Source organism: Pteropus medius, unplaced genomic scaffold, assembly GCF_902729225.1.
Source record: "Pteropus medius unplaced genomic scaffold, Ma_sr-lr_union100, whole genome shotgun sequence".
Taxonomy (NCBI): Eukaryota; Metazoa; Chordata; class Mammalia; order Chiroptera; family Pteropodidae; genus Pteropus; species Pteropus medius.
Genome location: NW_024349225.1, coordinates 13996185 through 14019314, shown reverse-complemented (window position 1 = coordinate 14019314; position 23130 = coordinate 13996185). Strand labels below are relative to the sequence as shown.

General features: G+C 43.0%; 1 protein-coding gene across 1 annotated transcript in view; it reads right to left on the bottom strand.

Annotated features, from left to right (window-relative positions):
* Window positions 1–23130, bottom strand: part of F5 (coagulation factor V) — a 56435-nt gene that overhangs the window by 19913 nt on the left and 13392 nt on the right. Inside the window, exons 4-14 of the mRNA XM_039881119.1 lie at window positions 17686–17898; window positions 16322–16465; window positions 13747–13968; window positions 12326–12491; window positions 8254–8431; window positions 6637–6736; window positions 6020–6231; window positions 4794–4944; window positions 3844–4056; window positions 1065–2703; window positions 87–716 (exon numbers count right to left, since the gene is read on the bottom strand). Of these exons, the coding sequence (XP_039737053.1) occupies window positions 87–716; window positions 1065–2703; window positions 3844–4056; window positions 4794–4944; window positions 6020–6231; window positions 6637–6736; window positions 8254–8431; window positions 12326–12491; window positions 13747–13968; window positions 16322–16465; window positions 17686–17898 (3868 nt within the window). The remainder of the gene's footprint in view (window positions 1–86; window positions 717–1064; window positions 2704–3843; window positions 4057–4793; window positions 4945–6019; window positions 6232–6636; window positions 6737–8253; window positions 8432–12325; window positions 12492–13746; window positions 13969–16321; window positions 16466–17685; window positions 17899–23130) is intronic.

Genomic DNA, 23130 nt, shown 5'->3' with positions numbered 1-23130 from the left:
CGAACTGTTGTAATTAGTTAGTTTGTTTATTTGTTCTTAAGCAGTAGTGGAAAATGAGAATATAAAAAGGAGAAAACCAGCCAAACCTTTGTGCAAATTTTGCGTAATCCCAGGATATTTCTTCGGCAGCAATGTAATAATTTTTTCTGTTCCCGTTGTTGCTGCGCAGGTACCACGCTGCAATGTTGTCAGGGTTTCTGGAGGAGTTGATGTCTGTCCTAATATCAGTTTTGTAAGGGTCATCATAGGCCACGTAATCAACTTCAAAATAGTCTTCTTCGCTGCTGTCTTCCTTCTCCCTTGGTATGATCTCAGTGTAATCTCCATCATCATCGCTGAAGCCGAGCACAACCAGTGGATTAAGCTCCCTTGGTAGAAACGTGCTATTTAGTGTAGGAGACAGCGGAGTAGATGGCCTCTGACCAAGGTCAGGGTAAGGGAAAATCGGATCAAATTCTGGAAGAGGCAATGACTGACTGGATTCAGAAGCATGAGGTGTCTGATCAGGGTCTGGAGGGGGTGATGTCTGCCCGAGATGAGGAGGAAGAGTCATCTGACTGCGGTCTGGAGAGAGAGTCTCCTGGCCGAGGTCAGGGGAGAGGGGCAACTGACCCAAGTCAGGGGAACGAATCGTCTGGGTGAGGTCTGGAGAGAGAGTCTCCTGGCAATGCAGGTCAGGAACGTGGGGTCGCCTGGGTGAGGTCTGAGAGAGTCTCCTGGCCGAGGCCGGGAGGGCAACTGACCAAGGTCAGGGAACGGCCTGCTCTGGGTGAGGTCTGGAGAGAGAGGCCCTGTCACTGCAGGTCAGGGAGAGGGGCACCGACCAAAGTCAGGGAACGGACTGCCTGGGTGAGGTCTGGAGAGAGGAGTCCCCTGCCGAGGTCAGGGGAACGGGGTCGCCTGGGTGAGGTCTGGAGAGTCCTCTGGCCGAAGGTCAGGGGAACGGGCCTGCCTGGGTGAGGTCTGAGGAGAGAGCTCCTGCCAAGGTCAGGAGAGGGGCACCACACTGGGGAACGGGTCGCCTGGGTGAGGCTCGGGAGAGAGAGCCCCCGCCGAAGTCGCACCGACCAAGGTCAGGGAAACGGGTCGTCTGGGTGAGGTCTGGAGAGAGAGTCTCCTGGCCGAGGTCAGGGGAGAGGGTTGTCTGATGGAGTTCTGGGGAGAGGGATGGGTGACTGAGGTCTGGAGACATGGTTGTCTGCCAGACTTCAAGTTCTAAGGAAGGGGGCATTTTTCCCATGTCACTAGGGAAGGACTCATTTCTTAGGCCATAGTCGAGTGTCTGGCCAGGCCCTGGAGAAGATCTGTGACTGGGGTCTGTAGTGAAGCGCACGTGGTCAGAGTCTCGAATAGGGAACGTTTGATGATGCTCTTCTGGGGGCATCATCTGATAGGAATCTGGAGGGGAGCTTGTGTGGTTGGTGTCGTTTGGGGGGTTCTGGTTATGGTCAGGAAGTGAGGCTGCCAGGCTAAGATTCGCAGAGGGCAATGTTTGATTGTGGTTGGTGGGGAAAGGTGTCTCACTGGACTCGTGAAGTAAGTCTGAAAATGTGACGTTGGCCTCTCCTCTTAGAGGACGAAAGCCCCTTGGAGAAAAAGGAACGTAGTGTGCAAGCTTCTCTTCCTTTTTCTTTTTTCGTGTCCTAATGAAAAAAGTGCCATTCTTCAACCCACTGTTTCCTCCATCCTGTCTTACTTGTGGAAATTTATATCTAAATCTAGAAGACTTCGGGTGGCCGCCCCGATGCCCAGGCTTGTCTATAAGAGGGGTGCCTTCTCCCCAGGCCCTGGAGGCGTTCCAGGGGCCGCTTGGCACCTCATTACCAGCCACGTCTCCATCAGCCTCCTGGATTATCTCATAACTCCCTTTTTCAGAAACCAAATGCCATTTCCCATTCAGAATCCTAGATGGTGTCTTTTGTTTTAGGAGTAACAGGCCACTGGGAGGGGCCTTCCAGGGCCTCATTCGGGGAGGAGAAGAGTTGCCTTGGCTTAAATGGCGCCCAGTTTCGTGCGCTGGGAATTCCAGCGGGGAGGACCTGTGCTTTGCCGCTTGTTCTCTCCCTACCTTGAATCTCTCATGTTTAGCATGTTCTTGACTTCTGAACCCTTCTGCGCCTGGTGGAAGTAAGCTTATCTCCGTGACATTCGACTGCAGAGGATCCTCTATAGGGTCTTCAGAATAGGGGCTGGAAAGCTCTTCTGTGGAAAGGTTGAGAACTGAGTTCTTTTCTAAGTTAATGTGTCCCACGTGGGGACCAGCTGTGGTGGCTTCTGGGTGAGGAGGGGTCATGTGAGGTTCTGCAATGTTATTGGCAGTGAGCCTGCTAACGTTATGTGGAGAAGAAGAATTTGAACCAATGGCCGTATCAGTATTTGGAGGGATGAATTCAGAGCTGTTCTCCAGGGCTAGAGCAGTAAGATTCAACTCATCTTCCTCCTGATTCAATGATGAATTTCTGAATGACCTAATTCCTAGCGACAAAGCCAGTATGTCCTGGTAATCATATTCAGCATCATCCCCATTATCTCGGATTTCTGAAGAGTTACGCATTTTCCTTGTAGTCATGGCCGTAGACGCTGAAGGTTCGTATATCTCATACAGGTCTTCATCATCGTTCCGGATACACTTCACATCCCTGAATCTCAGCCGTAGGTTTTTGCTTCTTGGATTGGAATTCATGGTAGTTAACATCCAGGTTCCTATACAAGAGAGACAGAGAATAGAGAGCTCTAGGTCCAGAAAAAGATATAAAACACTCTAGCATCCATTGTGGTGGATAACTTCCAGCAGGCTTCAGTCAGAGACACTCTGGTGAGGCCTGTGGACCACTGCTGGTCTGTGAACTGTCGTTTACTGTTCCACAGCAACACGAGAAGAACCGAGAGTAGAGTGTTCAGGAAACTTTAAAGCAATTTGATGTTGCTGTGACATCCAAGCATGTGATCAGTGCACTTATCTCGTTTAACAGAATAGAGACCAAAAGTATTGGTCAGTGGAGATTAGGGAGGACTCAGCACAGAAGTTTGAGAGTTACTGCTTCCGAATATATTTTAAAAGGGACGAATTGAGAATAAAATGAACTTTGAGAATCATAAACATCTTGTTTGAGGATTGGAGTTAGGAGCAGGTGGTGACGTCTACTCCCAGAAATAAAAGACATTTAGATATTTCTAAGTAATAAGTAATTCAGGTGGGCCCAGGACAGTTTCGAATCTCTTTGAAATGGTATGATTTGTTGGCACACTGAAGACTTCCTGGGAGTTCACCGATCATTGCCACTTGCCGCGTGTCTACTGAGTGCTAGGCACTTGGCACGTATTACGATTAATGGTCAAAACAACTCTGTAAGGTGTTGTTCTGTTTTTCAGATTAATAAAATGAGGCTCAGTGAGGTCAAATTCTGCTCCGCCACTCAATATCTGTATACAGTGGCGGAGCAGAATTTGAATCCAGGTCTGATGAATTCCAAAGCCCACGTGCTTCTGACGACACTGTGCTGTGTCTGATGCCAGCCTCTAAAGCACCATATCTGATGATCGTTAAAAAAAACAGAAAAGGACATTTTGGAAAAAGAAACTTTCTTTTGTGACTGAATGTTCATGCTTCTTCCTCAAAGCTATGCCTTATGTTGCTGAGGACGTGTGTCCGTGCTTCTCACTTAGCCCAGAGAAGGATAAATGAGTCCCACATTAAAGGACTGGCCTGTTGAAGGGATTGATGCCCCAAATAGAAATCATGAGGAGTGTTGAAAGCCTGCGAGGACCAGCGAGCTGTCAGCGTCTGGCAAGCTGCACCAGACCTTGAGAGGCCAGAGATGCCCTCGGCGTCTGGGCCCTTACCAACATTGTCCATCGTGACGGTCACAGATTCCCCACGCATGGGAAAGAGGGTCAGCGTGTCCTCATGCCTCTTTCCATAGATGAATGAGTGCCCAGTGAAGTGAATGGTCAAAATGTCATCTTGGGTTCCCACACTGCAAAAGTGCCACTGGACAGTGTCATCGAAACAGAAACCCAGGGTGGGTATGCTCTCCGGCACATAGCCATTGATAGCTGAAAGAGTAAAGTCTGTTAAAACGCCAGGCCTATCAACAAGGGCAGTATCTAGTTATACGGAAAATGAACGTCCCAAGGCAATGACTACGAAATGAGCTTTACCAGGTCTGACATGTGACTGGAGGATCAAACTCAGGCTTCCCCCCAGCATTGGCTCTGGACCCTTAGCTTAAGCCCGCAGCAAACGCCTCAGCCGGGGCTCAGGTGATCCCTTCTGTCCCGAAATTCTTAGCGAGCCCTAAACCTCTTGGCGGACAGACGTTCCAACACCCCCGGCTCCCCATCCGCATTGACCTTCTTAGTCTGATTTGGCAGTCCAGCCCCGGGTTACCTACCGAGCTGCTGCCCTGGCCTAAGGAGTTCGCCTTGCACCGAGACAGATTCCCAGACACCATCCACCACGTCCTGCAGCCCTTCGCTCGCCACCCGCGTCCCCTGCTCCGTGCCTCCCTGCCCAGAACATGCGCGTGCGCGCGCACACACACACACACACACACACACGCACACACACGCTGGGAGCAGGAAACCAGAAGACTTGTAAAGATAACAAGCTTTTGACCTCTTGCTGTAAAAGGGTTGCTGTAATGTCCTCCAGTAATTTCACCACCAGATCCCCGGGCGGAAGTGGGCGTGAGAGGTGCGTGGGTGCTAGTCCACGTCTCTGCCTCTAGGCACAGCCATGCTTCAACCACAGCAGCGAGAAGCTGATGGACAGACGCAGTGCTCCGACTTACTGCTCATGAGGTTTGATTCATAAAACTTGGGGTCATCGCGGTTCACCTTGTCAGGATTTTCACAAAACTTGTGGATGTTGTCCTCAATGTACCAGCTCTTGTTCTCGTCGAACACAGCAAACACGGCCTGCTGCTCGATGTCTGCTGCCCTCTGGCGGGTAAAAGAGGCACGTTCGTTAATAGCTATCCCGCTGGTCGTCCACAGCGCTGCGTCCCTCTCTGAAACCCACCAGCACAGTCCTCGCGACCCCCGAAGCCACGGCGCAGGCATTTATGAGAGCCCATGTGTCCACATCCCTTGTAAGAAACCATGTGTCCACACCCCTTGTAAGAGCCAAAGGTGTTAGCAAAAGCCAACAGAGCAGATCGAAGTTCAGAGACTGAACTAGGCTAATAGAGAAGTCCCGTTTTACCATGGCAACTGTAATTCTGCTTCTCTCTCAACCTGAATGATTGCATGTGCTCCTAGATTTGCAAAGGACAAAACAGGAGGTGGCAACAGAAAAGCTTTATACTGTTTTCTTTCTGAGCTCAATAAATTAGGTCTTCCAAATGTCCGTTTCTGATTTTTCTAGGCGTATATTTATTTTGTATGCCTTGGGCTGAGACTTTTTTTGATTATAGCTTAGCCTAATTGTGAATTTTAAGTTAATAATATGCAACTATTATTCTTCAGTGAACATTAATGCAGAAGATCCATATCTTTGTTCACATTCTTCTGTATAATTTAGTCTCACTAGAGAGGGACATTGTTTAGGCCCCATCTCACTAGAAGCTATGTCTCCAGTATCTCTGTTCTCTCTCCAGTGTAGATATCTAAAGGCAGCAAGGGTTTCTACAGAACTTTACACTTCTACCAGGTGGTGTCTCACCGAGCCCCAAAACAACCCTATACAATTTTTAGGACGGATTTTACCCATTTGATAAAAGAAAGAAATTCAGAGAGGCCAAATGATCTGCTTCTCACATAGCCAATGTCAACAGACCTGGAATTAGAAACTATACCAAAATAGTTTCACACTGTAGACTTGCCTTCTGCAGTGAGAGTCTACAACAAGACTAAGAAGTAACCAAAGGAATAAACGTTATCACATTCATGCTAAAGAGGACTACTTAATATTTTCTGTTCTCTAGAAAAGCCGCATTGTTTAGCAAGGAGACCTAATCTGTTCCAGCCAGAAGAAATTCTCAGAAATTTCTGGAAGGTTTCATCAAGGACAAGATACCTGTATGCCTCGCTTGTCCAGGGACCTGCTCTTACAAATTAGAAGTAGCCCTATCAGCCCAGAGGCAGTGTCCCTCGTGATGTCCACATTGCTGTAGTAGGGTCTCGTTAAGCACTGGGCATCATTCTCTGTGGGCTCATCTGACTCCAGGATGTTCCACTTGTAAGTATAAGTTTCCCCTGGTTGAACTGCTCTGATCATGGTGTTACTGCCTGAAAGAAAACACAGTCAGAATTGTTTTAATTTGCAAAATTATTTTTGTGAAAATGAATGAGTGAGTGAATGAATGAATAATTGAGCCCTCATTACAACCAGTTAATATTGGGAAAGGAATATTCTTTTTATATTAAGCTCCACTTAATAGAACCCTGGATCCCATGTAGTCATCAGCTATTGCTCCACTAGAGGCCGCTATGGCACTACCAGACGATATTGTATTTTGTCACCAGCAGGGTAAACAAACCCTGGAAGTGAGCAGCTTCGAGTTGTGACTTTTAGGGCACCCTCCACGTGTACTACCTGACCGCACACGCTATCTACTAAGCAAGAAGGATGGTGGAAAGATATAGTGGCCTCTCAGAGGTCAGTAGTTTCCAGTAGAAGTGAAAAATTCAAACCTGAGGAGAAGGAAGAGTTGACTTCATCTTCAAAAGGAGAGAAGGTCACTCCGTGAGGGTAAATGCTGTAGACACGGCTGGCCATATTTTTGAACACGATCTACAAAGTTAACTCAAATTCATTATTTCAGAATTTAAGGTCGATCATGAGAATTAATAGAGGATGCCAACTTTGCACATTCGCTTGTTGGGTGGTGTGTGTGTGTGCGGATGGGCACGCATGCAAACTAGTTGTTTGTCTGAGCAGCAACCTCTGCCATCACCTGAAAGCAGCATTTGAGAGTATTTCACTCACACAGTAAGGCAGAAAATGGAAAGAGAAGTCTGATCTTGGAAGTGACAGTTTCCTCACAGTGTATCACCTTCTCTAAACTGGTCCTCGTCCCCTTTCCCCTCCTTCCAGCTTGGACCGCATATGCCTTCAGATCTGCTCCTTCTGCCTAGACCATGATCCCCTCCCCCAGCCAGCCACATCTCCTAGGACCAGTGTCTTTGAAGCCATTTCTTGAAAGGCATGGAAAAGAGCCAGATCCTAAATTTCCAGTGATGTATATTTATAGTCACTCAGAGTACCTAAAGGGGATCTGAAATGGGGGAAGGGGGAGAGTGGCAGAGAGAGGCTGCTTTCTGTCCTTTGGGTATTTTCAAATGAACAGGACTGACCTTGTCTGTGGATATCCTCTTAGTTCACCCCATGCAGGGGTGAAGGGAGGAGCATTATTCACACAGGAGTCCTAGTTAGGCTCCTTAATCTTCAAAAGAGAATCTTAATCTTATCTTCTACTTGGCTGATTGCCAAAGCACTTGGATCATCCTTTATCTGTAGATTAACTGCATTCTAGAATCTCACCAAAGATCAGAACTTTCAGTTATCTGTGCCCCAGTTCTTATAAAAAGCTTGATGTTGTGATATAACATTTAGAGAAAACTGTCTGAAGAACACTCAGTGTTCTTGCTACATATCTAAATTTGCCTTCATCAGGGAATAATCTTCAGAGACCTGTATACCTGGACCCCAGTGAAGAATCGTTTTTACTCACCTGTGTTTACTGCGATGTTCTCAGCTCTAATGAAAAATATTATTTTAAAAGGCTATGCATAATTATTTTCAAAGGCTATGCATAATTTATTGGGATTTTATCAAGGATTTCCTCCACTGTGTCATCCCACATCTTTTTTTTTTTTTTAAAAAAAAAAGGATCCATGGCAGAAATTCTTCTCTAGTCTCTGTGCTTCTTTTATGACTACTGTAAATCTTGCCCTGACTCATTTCCCTTTTTACTTTGGCTGCTAGAAAGCTCAGGACAAAATTTGCAGACAACTTTATAGAAGCATATGATATGTGTTTCAATATACTTAACCTTGGTTTTAATTTTTGGCCCATATTCTCCACCCCAACTACATTGACTCTTTGTTTCATTCTCTTTAATTTGATAAACTGTCTCATTCTTTGTACTATGAGGTAGGCTATAAATAAGTACAAATAGTAAATAAAAATTACAAGTTTCATTTGAATTAAAATTTATATGTACACCTTTTCTTTTAAAAATAAACCAATACTTATAATCTCTTTCACTCTTTAATGTGTTCAGATGGTTCTATATTTCCGTTACTTACTTTGAGTGTGTCTCTGACTTGAGCTCTGATAATTGGGCCCAAGATCCCATTTTCTTTGATATTGGGATCCTCCAGGCGTTTGGTGAAGGACTCATCTTGGTACTGTTTGTAGACAACCTTCTTATAGTGTTTTCCAATTTGGTTTGAGAAATTATCCAAATGCAGAGATCTGTATTTTCTTAAAGTGAAATAAAAGTTTTAAAAAATTAAATCATTTTCTCAAGTAGAGATCCCAGTAGGGTGGGGGGGAACTCTTGTATGTAGAAAGAAGTTCTGCTCTTGGATGAGCTAAAAAGCTGGTTTTCTAAAAAAACTCTTAATACGATTTGCAAAGTCCTGATATCTTCTCTCTAGTTGGAGAACTGGAAACTTCTGATCTGTCTCCTCAACCACGGATAAAGCTGGAGTCACGGTGAGAAGAAACCACTTAGATCTGGCCCTCTGGTTGCTAGAGTAGACCTGAGCTGTCTCTGGGCAAAGGTCTACATAGATGAAAGGGTGGGACACACTAAGACTTTTTCTTAAGTCTTTTCTGTCATTTAATTTATGGTAACTTTATTGGCTTTCCAGTTATTTCTCAATTTCTGAAAGCACTTTACAGTCCAGGAAGCTTTCACTTTGGCAGACATCATTCTGTGCTACTGATCTACTCTGCCTACCATCTACCCCGATCCTGTGCCAACTGGGAAGCAACCGCCCTCCCCCGTCTTCTGCGATACGTGATTTGGAGGCAGCAACAAAGACCACTTTCCCCTTGGTCCTCTTTATTACCTTCGTTTGCAAAAGCAGAAACTCCTTGGTAGAATGTATCCACTTCATGCCTTCACTGTGCATAATAAAAAGCACTGAGTGTTGCCAGAGAGGCCTGAGTTTCTATCTCAGTTCTGTCAGTCGTTATATGATCTTGAGCAATTCCTTTTTTACTCATTTTCTCAGTTAAAATTTTTAAATGTAAATTAAAATATTTTGGTTAGTGAAAACTCTCACGTACTAGATCCCCTCACCCCGCCTTCTCTAACCATCCCTGCATTTTCTAAGTATTCACTTGTATTAATTTCATGTGTATGATTCCAGAGCATCTATGCAAATATAACTTGCAAATGTAAATATTCTTATCCTCTCACTTTTCAACAAAAGGCAGCTATTTATATACTCTGCTACAACTTGACTTTTTTTTTTTGCATTTTTTCCAGCTTTACTGAGGTGTATATATGTCAGGTATACAACATAATGATTTATGTGTTTTTACCACACAAGTTAATTAACTCTTGCACCACCTCACATAGTTACTATTTCTTTTTGTGTGTGGTTAGAAAACTTCAGATTTACTGTCTTAACAAATTTCAAGTATACAATATAGTATTATTAACTATAGTCACTACCGTGTATATTAGGTTTCAGATGATTTGTTACTACTCAGTATCTTAGCTTCTTTTCATATCAACCTGAAGAACCCTTGTTAGCATTTATTATAAGGCAGGTCTAGTAATGTTGAACTCCCTCAGCTTTTCTTTGTCAAGGAGAATGTATCTCTCTCCTCACTTCTTCAGGACAGTTTTGAGGAGTAAGATATCGTTATCTTTGGTTGGCAGTTTTTTCTTCTTTCAACACTTTGAATATGTATCATCTCACACTCTCCCAGCCTCCAAGGTTTCTGCTAAGAAATCTGCTAATAGCCTTACGGAGGTTCCTTTGTATATGACAAGTTGCTTATCTCTTGTTGTGTTCAGAATTCGCTCTCTTTGACTTTTGACAATTTGATTACAGTGTCTTGGGGGGTAATTTTCTTTGGGTTGATCTTGCTTTGGGTAGCTCTTTTGAGCTTCATGAGTCTGTATATCCATATCCCTCCCAAGATTTGGGAAGTTTTCAGCCATTATGTTTAAATAAGCTTTCTGCCCTTTTCTCTCCTCTTTTTCCTTCAGACTCTTACAATGCATATATTAGTTCTTTTGATAATACCCCATAATTCCTGTAAGCTTTCTTCATTCTTTTTCATTCATTTTTCTTCTTGTTCATGTAACCGGATAATTTCAAATGACCTGTCTTTGAGTTTGCTGAATCTTTCTTCTGCATTATTGAGTCGGGTATTAAAGCCCTTTATTGAATTTTTCAGTTCTGTCATTGTATTCTTCAGCTCCAGGATTTCTGCTTGGTTATTTTTTTACGGTTTCTATTTCTTTATTAAACTTCTCATTTTGTTCGTGCAGTGTTTTCCTGGTTTTGTTTAGTTGCCTATCTGTGTTCTCTTGCGCCTCATTGAGCTTCTTTAAGATACTTATTTTGAATTATTTGTCAGGCAATTCGTAGATCTCCACTTCTTTCATGTCAGTTACTGAAGCTTTATTAGTTTCTTTGATGGTATCATATTCGCCTGATTCTTTGTGATTTGTGTAGCTTTGTATTGGTGTCTCTGTGTTTGAAGAAGCAAACACCCTCTTCCAGCCTTTGCAGACTGATTTTGGCAGGTAAAGACCTTCTTCTGTCAGGCCTCTGGGATTGCAGTTGGGTGAGGCTGGAATCAAGCCACATGGCTGCTGGTGGGCCCACAGTGGCATCTGTAGTTGGCAAACCTTTACCAAGGGCTAAGGTGGGCATGGATCCTGTCTGGTCCCTGGAAAGATGGGACTGCCTCCAGGACCTTGGTTGGTAGCTGGCACTGCAACAATGGTCCACTTCAAGGTCCTCAGTTGAGTTTGCAAATGGCGGGCCTGTTACCAGGTGTGTAAATGGGTATGGCTCCCATCTGGTCCTTGGGAGGGCTACCACCAGGTCAATGGGTAGGTCCCTGGGTGGGCAGTACTATTTCTGGACAGCAGTTGAGAGGGTTGGAGCTGGGTTACTTCAAGATCTGCAGTGGGACCAAGGTCTGCAGGCCAGCCTTCAGGGTCATGGACAGATGTGACTCTTGGGTCCCTTATCAAATGGTGTTGTAGCAGAACCAAGGCCAAGTGGGGCTGTAGCAGAATCTATAAGGGAATGAGGCTGTTTCTAGTTTTGTAACTGGAACCACAGTCAGCAAACCTACTGCCTGAGCATGGACTTGCTTCTCAAAACAGGCCTCCTTGGTCTTGGCTTTCATTGGGATTTTGCAAGTTCCTGCCTGGATTCCAAAGCTCTCACAAACACACTTTCATTTGCGGACGGCTGCCAAATTATTATTGCTGTGGGGGATACGAGTTGGGGACCTCTTATCCTGCTGTCTGACTCCCTTGACTTTTAATTTAATAATATATTGGAGAACTTTTCATATTAGTACATAGAGCATGTTTGCATCCTTTTTTAAACAGATGCACAGTATTCCATATATGAATATACCATAATTAAACCAGTTTCCTATTGATGGACATTTTGGGTTGTTTCCAGTCTTTTGCCACTTCTAACAGTACAGCATTGAGTATCTTGTACGTACATAATTTCACCTGCGAACAAGTAGATTCCCAGGGTGAGGTTGCTGGGTCAAAGGGTATAGGCATTTATAATTTTGATAGTGCCACATTATCCTTTAGACAGGCTCTTCCTGTTTACTCTTCCATCAGCAATACATGAGAGCACCTGTTCCTCACAGCCTCGCCAAGAGATCAGTAACATACTCACCCAGATGGTGAGTATGCTAGGTGAAAATCAGTGTTTCAGAGAGGTTTAATTTGCGTTTCTCTTACTGTGAGCGAGCTTGAGTATTTTTCATGTGTTTAAGATCAATCTGAATTTTCAAATTTCTTAATCTCTTTGACCCATTTACTAACCTACAAAATAGACAAGAGCTATTTCTAACTTTGGAGTTAAAGTGAAGCTCTTACAAAGGGGTTAGCACAATGCTTGGCAGCAGCAAGCATTTACCAAGTGGCAGCTGCTGCTGCTGCTGCTGCTACTACTATTATCATTATTATTATTAATTTCCCTTGGTGAGTTTGGGGTAATTACAGATTGATTTCAACAAGAAGACCTGAATGGAATTCAGAACACATATTCCCTTGAGAGTTGTCAACTCATGACATTTCACTTCACACATACGGGACCCTATGGAACATGTCCTAAACCTTTGCACAGTGGTAAGAACCCCGAAACTCACTTGTCCATGGTCGCTGGTATTACAGGTGCGTAGTCCCAGATGACTTCCTCAGCCGCGATGAAGTATTCCCACCTCTTCATGTGCCGCCTCTGCTCGCGAGTTAGCGTCTTAGGATTCCTGGTTTTCTTTGCGCAGTTTTTAATGTCTATGTAAGCCTGCATCCCAGCTGAGTTAGAACATAAAGACAGTGAAAGCATTTGAGAGAAGAAATTAAGGCTGATTAAAAGTGTATCTTTTAAGTAAATTTGTAGAAGCGTTAAATAATAACATCGAAAGTAAAGCCCAGGCAAGTGTTGCACATTTCGGTTTGCAGCTCTTTCAGTGCAGTGGAGACGGGGCATGGGTGAAAAGCAAGGGGGAGAGAGGCTGGGTTAGGGAGAGTATTTAGAAACATTTCCGCTGCTTCTTCCGGAGCGGGAGCATTTGTCATTTCCAGACCCTTAAAACCTTATCACTTAGGTCTTGTCGATTTCTCACCTTTCCTGTCAGCTGTCCTTTTAGTTGTAAAATGAAAATAAGAATAGTAAATACTGTATGAAACTGTCGTTAAAAATTAAATAAGTTAATACGAAAAGAACTTGAGTTCGATAATGTTTATTTATTGGTGTTATTTTTATTATTATTTGGAACTCTCCTTCCAGGGATATTGTGACAATTTTGTTACTTCAAATATAATTTTGACTGCTCAGCGTGAAAAGAAAATGAAAAGATCCTGTGAGGTCAATCTTTCCTATGGCTTTTGCTTATATATATTATTTTGGTAACATTTCCTACAGCAATATCATTGACTTACATTTTGGTCTGTTTACAACAGTCTTAAAGCACCAACGTATAGTAGAACAGTGGTTATTTTGTTTATGTGGTACCACATAATAACGTGGGCTGACAATTCAGCAATGTTCTCAGAAGCCCGCTGCTCAGCTGTGGGGTTTTTGTGTTTGACACATTCAGTTCACATCCATTGGGTTGCCTTTTATGCCAATCTTTGTGCTCATCTTGCTATAGAAGATAATCTTTTCATGTTACAACTGATATTTTCTATAACTTGGTACTTCTGTAAATTTGCAGATGTTTGTCTTGTTCTAACATTCAGGTCTTTTCCTTTAGCTACGTATTAAATACCCTAAGAAAGAATAGCTATATGTATGTATTAGTTTCCTTCCTCCTTTTTCCTTTCAAGGAAGTAGAGACCTCTTCAGCTTTTGCTTCATTTTTAAAAATCTTTGTCAATTCCTCCACTTCCTCCATCCCCAACTAGGTTATGAATCTAAAAGAGGAGAATCTAAATTCTGTTCTCGGGGACCAAGGCATGAGTATCTGGAATGTGGGTGGCTTGAAAGGGCACAGGAGAAGGAGAGAGTTAGTGCCTGGGAAGAAAGGATCCTGCGTTCATAAGCAAGACTGTCGGAAGAGTTTCTTGCCTTGAAAATGTTTTGGGATGAGAGAAGATATTGTCCACTTCCCCTCTGGGCTCACAGTCATGTTTGCGGTGGTGGACGTAGCACTGACGAGAGTGATGGCTGAGATCTTATGATGGTTCTGCTCCAGGACCTGGCCATTGAAATGAATGGAGAACAGTTCTGGTCCAGAGCTCATTCCAATCAGATGCCAGCTGATGTGGTCATGGGCACAAACTGTTATATCTGAGAGAAAGGAAGAGATAGGGCCAAAACAGGCAGTTAGCACTCAGATACGTGCTGAGTGCCTGCTATGCATGAGCCATTGTGCAGGGTTCTGAAGTCTAGACACTCTGATTGTGGTTCCCACCCTAGAAAGGCAGATATCTAAGTGATGGGCCAACGAGTCGTCATGATTTATTGCAGTAAGAGGTACCACGGAGGTAAGAATAGAGCCCAGAGATGGGGGATGTTGGGTCAGAAACGAATTGCTCGGGGATCAGGCCGACGAGGGAATGAAGTAGGTGGCCAGCCATCCTGGCTTACCAGGGACTGAGGTGTTTCCCAGGATGTAGGATTTTCAGTGTTGGAACTCGGACAGTCCTGGGCAAGCCTGGGAAGCTGGTCACTCTAGAACCAATCTGGCCTCAGCTGGAGGGGGTCGCCAGAGCCCGCAGTAGGGCAGAGTTCAAGAGCCCAATCCTGTCAGCTAGATAGAGGTCAGAGCTCTGCCTAAAAGGAAGGAGATGTGAAGATAATTTAAGGATTTTATATTGCTTCTGTACCCACTCGTTGGTTGTTTTAATGACAAGGCAATTAGTTACTTTGTGGGTTATAGGCTTTTCTTAAAATTGCAGTGGACGGTTCCTCATTAGCTGGGCCACTGGGAGCATCTCATGGTTGGAGTAAGGAGAACAGAACAAAAGCTGAGTTTTGCTCCTTCTTTGTTCCTGCAGTGACTAGAGAAACGCTCATTTGCTCCGTGGGAGCTTCCAGTCCTGGCTTCTTCCCTTGGCATGGGTTTTACATTTCAGATCCATGATCACTAGATACCAGACCATGGGGCTGAGTTTCAGTGCCCACAGAGGGGCTGAGGGCTTAGTCTTTTTCAGTAGGCCACTGTAGCAAGGCAGGGGTTCCTGGTATCACAGGTGAGAACAAAAAGCTAGAACCTGAGAATGAGTAGCTAGACAGGAGGCTGTGGTGGAAGCATTTAGCCATCCCAAATGGATGCTCAAATTGAGTCGAGCATTCAATATATCTGTATCAGCATTTATTACATTGATTCAGTAAGGCTGTTTTACAAGCATTAACTTCTCTCAGTTTCTACTCTGCCCCTCTTAACCCCAACTGTTCTGTCTTTTTCAACCATAAATTCATATACTCTATGCCCTGGTCAAGTTATTAATTTTTATTTTTTGTGCATATGGTTCGCTTTTTGAACTTCCATGTATTTACACAGATGATTCTGTCTGCTGGGACACAGATACAATTTGACCACTTTTGACCACTTCCTTCTAAGTCCCTTAGCACTGGACATGCTACTTTCTATGTTTAAAAAAAATTATTAACCCCGCCCCCCTGTACCAGTGTTGATGGTTAATCCATTTTTGTAAGTTAGCACAGGGAGATAACTACCTGCCAAGGACGACACTAAGGCAGAGAGATGAGCAGGGTTTGAACTTAGATCTCTTAAGGTAGATGCCAGTTTAAGTTTTGGACCTCTGAATCAAAGCCTAGAGTCATCTGAGTGTGTGTAATAATAGGTGGGAAGAGGAGTCAAATGAAAGAGAATACAATTTAAAAGCAATGTCAAAACCTCAACTCTTGCCAAATTTTGTTTTTCAGTAAGTGAAACCATTTGTGATTTTCAGATATAGAGAATGATCTCTGAGAAGCTTAGTGTTTTGAATGTTTTATTTCATAAAGTAATATTTTAATTTTTCTACTTTTCCCCTCAGAATCTTTGGTTCTAAAGCATTTTTAGCAGATAGAAATGGTTTGATTGGAAGCCAGTTTTTTTCTCTTTATAGTTGCGATGATTTTGCTTTTTTGAAAGAGTCGACGTGCAAATGGAAAGAGAAAACATCCTACATACCTTTGGATATTACTCATCTGTCACCTTTTGAAATGTCAATAGTATTTTTATTTGTTGGCTATTTCTCCTAATCTTCTGTTCATCTCCAGGGTATCTTTATTGAATTCTTCCTGTTGACTCTTTCTGCTAGGGGTTGACCTTGAACTTCTGCCCTATAAAGCTTCCACTGCGGAAGAAGGCATGACTCACTGAAAGAGATTGAGCTGATATCCTAGAAGTCTTCCAGGAGATGCAGGTCAAGGTGAAACCCACTCAGAGCACTACTTCTAATAAGGCCGCAAACCCCTTCACTTACGTAGTTTCCAATTTATCAGTTGTACTTGCTCGTTAGAAGAAGAGATGAGAAAACCTTGAGAACCACTGAGCTAGATTATATTACCTTTCTGATTAAGAGCTGAAAAACTGAGTGTGGTCAGCTTCCCAAGTGCCGTGAGGAAAATGGCAGGGCCCGAGACACCGATGCTGCTACTGCTCTCGGGCAGCGCACAGCCCACGCGTTACCTGGCATCGTCCCGTTCACGTAGCCGTTGACCGTGTACATTAGCGATGGCGACCGGCTCCAGCTCTTGCTTTCATCGAACACAGCGAACATCAGCACGTGCTGCTTGTCAAACATCTTCTGAATCCCATCCTCGGTTAGGGTGCCTGCGAAAGGAGAGACATACCTGTCAGTAGCGTCCCAGGTAGAAGACTCTCATTTGCTATTCCCAGATAACAAAGGGTTTAAGGCCAACAGCCAATCATAATGGTATCAACGTGAAAAAGTTCTTACTTTTAAAAAATAGCATCTTTATCAAGTAATGATGATTGGGGGATTATCAAAATCTTGGTGCCACACTGCATGTTTTCATTGGCCCCTCATAGCCTTGAGGAACGGGGCTTTAAAGGTAAATGTGATGTGGCACAGAGGGAACACTTGATGGCTGTCAAGGCTTTAGTAGAAGTATCCATGTCCTCCAGTGTCAGTAGGCCGGTACATAGGTACCAAGCTCAGTTGGGAAAAGCATCACACTCCAAGTTTGATACAGCCATCCTGTGTGTACATGGCATGGCACACTAGAGAACTGGTTGCAAGGGTCAAGGTTGGTCCATTCTCATATGAGGAAAAAATGCAGCTGAAATAAAGCTTTTTATAAGTTTTCATTTCTTTTAGTGCAATCACAACATCCTCTCTGTACCAGGCAATGAAAACACGTATATGTGTAGTGACTCGATGAGTTAGGGACTCATGCGCGTGCATCAGAGAGATGATGAGTCCATCACATTTTTTTCTACAGCGCAGTTCATTGTGGTTGTTTGTTTGTTTTAATGAAAGATGAGCTGAATTCCTCTGAGGTATAATGAAAATCCAAGCTTGCTCCTAAGAAGCCCAGCTAATGAAATTTCTTAAAAAGTCAGTTGGATGTGTTTGCACCCTACCACCCAAAGGGTTGTTCTCTTTTACAAGAAAAGAAGCTAGAGTGGTGTGTGTGTGTAGACCAGATCACCAGCCCAAACCTCCGATGTCAGTCACAACTCTTTCCAAGCACTCCCATCAGGGCACAGGCTGCTGTACACTTTCAAAGTGACGTGGCCTCGAGGTGAACATTACAGATGCTGCAGGCGTGGCAACAGGACAGGGACCTACTCGGGAGAGGCTCCAGGACTGAGATGAAGGAGGGATTGATTGTAAGAGACAGGAGGATTCCGAACCCTCAGATGCCAATGTCCTGCAGTGGTCTGGCGTCCACAGCCCTCTCCCTCTGCCTGGACTACAGAAAGGCTCCAAGGGTGTCTCGAGCCTCATTCCCTTAGAGTACTCCTTAGCACCCCAACTCCTTTGCTGTCGTTCATGTTTTTGTTTGTTTGTTTGTACGTTTTTTTACCTTTCTTACAAATAAGCAGAGGTCCGATCAGCCCAGAGTTGAAGTCCTGTACCAGATTTTCGTAAGAGTAGTAGATGTATGTGAGACATGGCGGGTCGTCGTGTGTGGGCCCGCTGTCCTCACTGATAACCCACTCGTAGGTGTACTCTCGGCCTGGGGCAACGGCATCATCCATCTTCTCTGCAGGGGATGTGTGGTCAGTGTAGGAAGCACCTGGAGAAGTAAAAGTTATCAAAACATCCGGACAGATTGTGAGGGCTGCCTGGTCATCACTTTCAAATCTAGGGGAATGTAAGATCTCTGTAGAGGCGTGTGCGCCTCTTCATAGTGACCCTCCGTTGTTGGGAAAGAGTCACATTATATCCACTCCTATGTCCATGTAATTATAAAGGCTTTGAGTCCTTGGTCATCTAAGTGAATAGGAAGTGTTACTAGTACATTATTAGAACTTTAGATGTCTTACTTTGGTCCTTCGTGTACCCCAAACCCCACCATTAACACTTTCATGTGTGCTCATCTTTCTCTGCGAGCAGGAGAGGGGGAGGGTGTAGAAATTGGTCTTCCTTATTGGAAAGATAGAACTGAGATTCTGAAGATTAAAAGAAGGCAGAGGGTTGAGTACAGCTTTCAACAACAAAAGGAAGATGTGGCTAGCGATGGAGCAAGTGAGGTCGGGAAGAGGAGAGACCAGTGTCATAGATAGCCAGCTGGAGGCGGCGGGCAGCTTCCCCTGTCTGAGGCAGTCCTCATTTAATTGGGTGAGAGTTTCACTTATCAACTGGTGCCAGAATTTCTCTTTGGGATAAAATTATTTTTATTTGGTACAACAGCTTGATAAATTCCTTGAGGTGAAGTTGAGACCATCAGAGTGTGGATGCAGGCAAACAATAAGGATTAAAAACAACCTAAAACGCTTTACATGATGGAATAAAGGTCCAGAGGGAACTAACTATTCTTACTTAAGTGACTATACTTTTAGAAACAGAAATGCTTAATTTTTTCTTTCCCTTTTCCTTCCTTTTCTTCTCTTTATTTCTCTCTCTTCTCTCTTTCTCTCTTTCTCTCTCTCTCTCTCCCTCCCTCCCTCCCTCTCTCTGTATAAATTACACACAATAAAACTTACCAATTTTACATATACTATTTGCCGAGATATGACAAATGTGTACAGCCCTGTAGCTATTATCACAAACAAGGTGTGGAACAGCTCCCTTGCTCCAAAATGTCCACCACTTGTGCCATTCGTAGGCAGTACCTCCCCCTCTAGGCTCAGACGACCACTGATCTGCTCTCTGTCACTATATGTTGTTTTCCTGTATTGTCATAGAAATGGGATGATATATACCCCCTCGTGTTTGATTAGTGCTGTGGTATATCTTTTTTTAACCTTTACTTTTTACTTCTCTTCTCTTTAATTTAAGGTATATTTATGTTACTAGTATAGCATACAGTCGATTTTTATCCAGTCTTACAATCTGTCTTAGTTATAGTTTCTTCTCATTCGCTGTTAATATACTTATTGATATGGTTGGGTTCGAATCATGCTGCTGTTGTTTTCTATTTGTCCATCTGGGTTTTGCTCCTTTTTCTCTTCTTTCCTGCCTTCTTCTGGATTGCATATTTTTTATGATTCCTTTTTATCTCCACTGTTGGCTTATTAGCCTTGCTTTGTTTCCCACCCTGGAGACAGAATGATCCCTTAAAACCCCAGATCTTCTTTTGCCACGTTCCTGCTTAAAATCCTGACAATGGCTTCTTATATCATAAAATCCTTAACATGGACCACCACAGCCCATGGGTGATCTACCCCCACTTCTCTCTCCATGCTCATCATGTGTAGCCCTTTCCCTGTATACTATGTATCAGTCACTCAGGCCCCCATTGGGTTCCCCGTGCACGCCAAGTTCCATCTTACCTCAGGGCCTTTGCACACACTGTTGCCTTTGTCTGTGTGCTTTTCCTCCCTTTCTTCCTTTGGATAAATGTGTGCCCAACCTTCAGATGACAACCTAAATGTAAGCTTATTGCTTCCCCGATCGCTGAATGTGCTATGCACTCATCACAATGTGTAATCAAATATGTGTGGTATCAGACGATGAGCTCCGCTTCGTCCTGCTAGATAATACTTGTTCGCATCCTGCACATAATGTGACCAGAGCGTGAACTCCCCAAAGGCAGTGCTGGGCTGTGTGTCTTAGTATCTCTGGTGCCTCTCATAGTACCTGGCATGGGCAAGATGCTCAATGAATGTTTATGGAAACCTTAAGATCTAAGGTCCTGTGGGCCAGAGCCAAGGTCATCAAGTCTTAGCCCATGGGTGTGTTTTGTTAAGATTGCATGATATTAAAACAAATTTAATGCCAACATTAACAACACAGAAATATTATATAGTAATCTAGATTGCTGGTTTCTCTTAAAAAATGAACAAACAAAACCTGGAGGTCTGGTGACACTGGACCAAACTCCTGCATAGAATTTGGCTGAGTCCTGACTGACCCCTTCAGGAAGGTCACTGGCTCTCTGATCACCAGTCCCCACTGCACTTACATTTTTCATTGAATTACCCTCCTGGTTACTGCAGGTATCTGAGTTTGTGACCCTTGTGCTAGTAAAAAGCTTAACATGGGATTCTGTTGTATCTATTTTTCCCCAAAAAGGTAGTTTGATATTAATAACCAATATTTACTATGGGCTGGACTTTCACTCTATTGATAAACAAGGTTTGAGTGTTAAAATTATCAGGACTTGAAAAATATTAAAAGCTTAAATAACTTCCTGTAAGTAATAATATTCCAGTCTAAATTAACAAGAAGGAAGCGTTTATGAGAAAGAGTCTCTGCTAATAAACAGGAAGGATTATCTCTGCAAAGTTGCAAAATAGCTTTTGTGGCAAAGCATGAACAGGACTGATAAGGACAGTCACCCTCTCAGGTCAAACCTTGTCTGTTGACAGGAACTTGCATGGTCAGTCGTTGACTAGGCCTGTCCTGACTCGAGCATGCCGGCCCTTAGTCATGGCTTCGTGCTTTGTGGCCTCTAAAGTTAAAAAATGATGTTTCTGGACACAATACTTCTACTGCTCCAGGTGTTAAAACAGCACAGGGGATCCCTATAGCAGAAAACGGCATTCTCTCCATCGCCTTCATGAGTCTCCAAAGGACGAAACGTGATTACTCTTTGTAGAGTGAGAGAGGACTTTTAAAGTTCTTCCTCTCTTTGGATAAAGGTGTGATCATCCTTCAGATATCAGCTTAAATGTCAGCTTACTCATTCCCTGATCTCTGATTATATATATCACAGTATAGAGATGTAAATGTATGCATATCATCTATGTATATATGTATAGATACACATATATAACAGCATTCGTCACAGTTTTCATTAAATATTTGATGTTATACAATTAATGATACTTTCTCCTGCTAGAATGTGGGAGAAAGCACATGAGGTTTGGGGTCAGAACTGAAATTTCTTAGTTGTACCACTTGCTAACTGTGTGGATTTAGGAAAGTTTCTTAACCTCCCTCTTAGCCTCAGTTTTCTCATTCATAACTTAATATAATCCGCTTTCTAGGAATAATATTACCCTTTTTTTTGGTTATGAAGACCAGAAAGAATTTGCAAAATGGCACCTAACCAGTGTTATGGCGGCCTGTGGTAATACACTTCAGTATTGGGGTTATTACTTTCCAGCCATTTTGCAGTTGATACAGCCTCTTTCTGTATATTTTACTTCTAGTAAGATGTATCTTAAGTGTTCCTGAGTTCTCTTAGCAAATGTGAGAGAGATTGAGGTGGCGATCTATTCTAAAGGTGTTAAAACCTGCTCATAAGCTTAGGTAACTGCTTACAATCACCAGTAAAATTAATAAATTTCAGAGCAAGGGGAAAGTAACATGCAGTCTCTACTTCCAGTCCTCAGTCCCTTGGTTTAGTTCAGTAATCATCATCACCATTATCATTATCATCATCACCATCATCACTGCTGTCACCATTGCCATCACCATCATCACCATCATCACCATTATCATCACCACCATCACCATCATCACTATTGCCATTGCCATTGCCGTCACCATCACCATCATTATCATCATCTGTGTTCCAGACTGTGTGCTAGTCACCAGAGCACAAATGTAAAAAAGAAATAGCCTGAGACCCTGAGGGGCTCACAGCCCAGTTAACAGTAGGGTACATGCTGGTGCCCTAGTTTTTTCACCTCTAGATTTCTTCTAGGACCACTTTAGTGGAGATGCCACAATTAGAACACATTGTTCATCTGTGAGAACCAACCAATATAACTATCTAAGAATCACCTAACAGGCTATGACACATGCTACATATAGCAGCATAACTGATTTTCTAATGATGTCAAATTTATTTTTAAATGGTCAGGGTTTCACATCCAGGTTTACTTGAACAAATAGTAGTTTTTAAATGTCCATCTAGTTAACCAAAGTAAATTACTGAGAATTTCACATTCATATATTAAAAATAAGATAAATTCCAAATGATCGAATGAATGATTTAATTACATTTACTATACTACTAAAAGGTGAATCATGGGCATCTCGAAACAAATAGAGATTTGTACATGGGGTTAGATCCTGTAGTTATACTTAGTGAGGATTACTAATGAGATAGTTTGGGGATGACTTTATCAATGCTTTTTCTTTTTTCACTTCAAAGGATTTTATTTAACCTTTAGTCTAGAAAAAAACAGGCATGTCGTGTCTTTGATTTTGCAACCTACATAATTAAGGTGTGAAATATAAACAGCTATTTAGGGGAAGCAGGTGTGAAATGCATTTTCGGTAAATCTAAGTTTGACTTTGCAATCAAAACAAGTTAAAACTCAACTAAAAAGAGGAGAAATGGACAGGAAAGACTTTTATGCTGGAGCACAAAGAGTCCTTGTTCTGCTTCTCGATAGAATAAATTCTATCGCTTCTCGGCCTTTTGGCCAAGATCAAGTGCAGACTAAATTCTTTGCAGGAGGGCAGCCCTTCATTTTATGTTTTCTCAGTTCTGTCCACTTCCTGCTCAATCCACAGTCAGCTTTGTAATTGGTTTACTCTTGTCTTGATGAACTAATTACTTGCCAAAAGGCTCTCAGTATTTTTTTTTTTTTCAAATGTAAAATGATGGGGACCAGCTTTGGGAAACTGAAATTACATAAAGAGCCACTTCGGTCACTCATCTGAGTGCTCATTCATGGAATCCTCCCTTGTTATTTTTTTGAACAGCTCTTTTCCTCTCCATTTAATAAACTTAGTGAATGCTTCAGTGTGCATTTAAAGATTCAGAACATTCTTTTAGATGTTCTAATTTAGATAATGAGCAAATTAGAATGTCGATGTTTTATAAAGAGCCTGGTAACATTGCACAGGGCATACAATCTCTTGAAGAGAAGTTCACATTTTTCAGATTAATGAGAATTGTAATAGT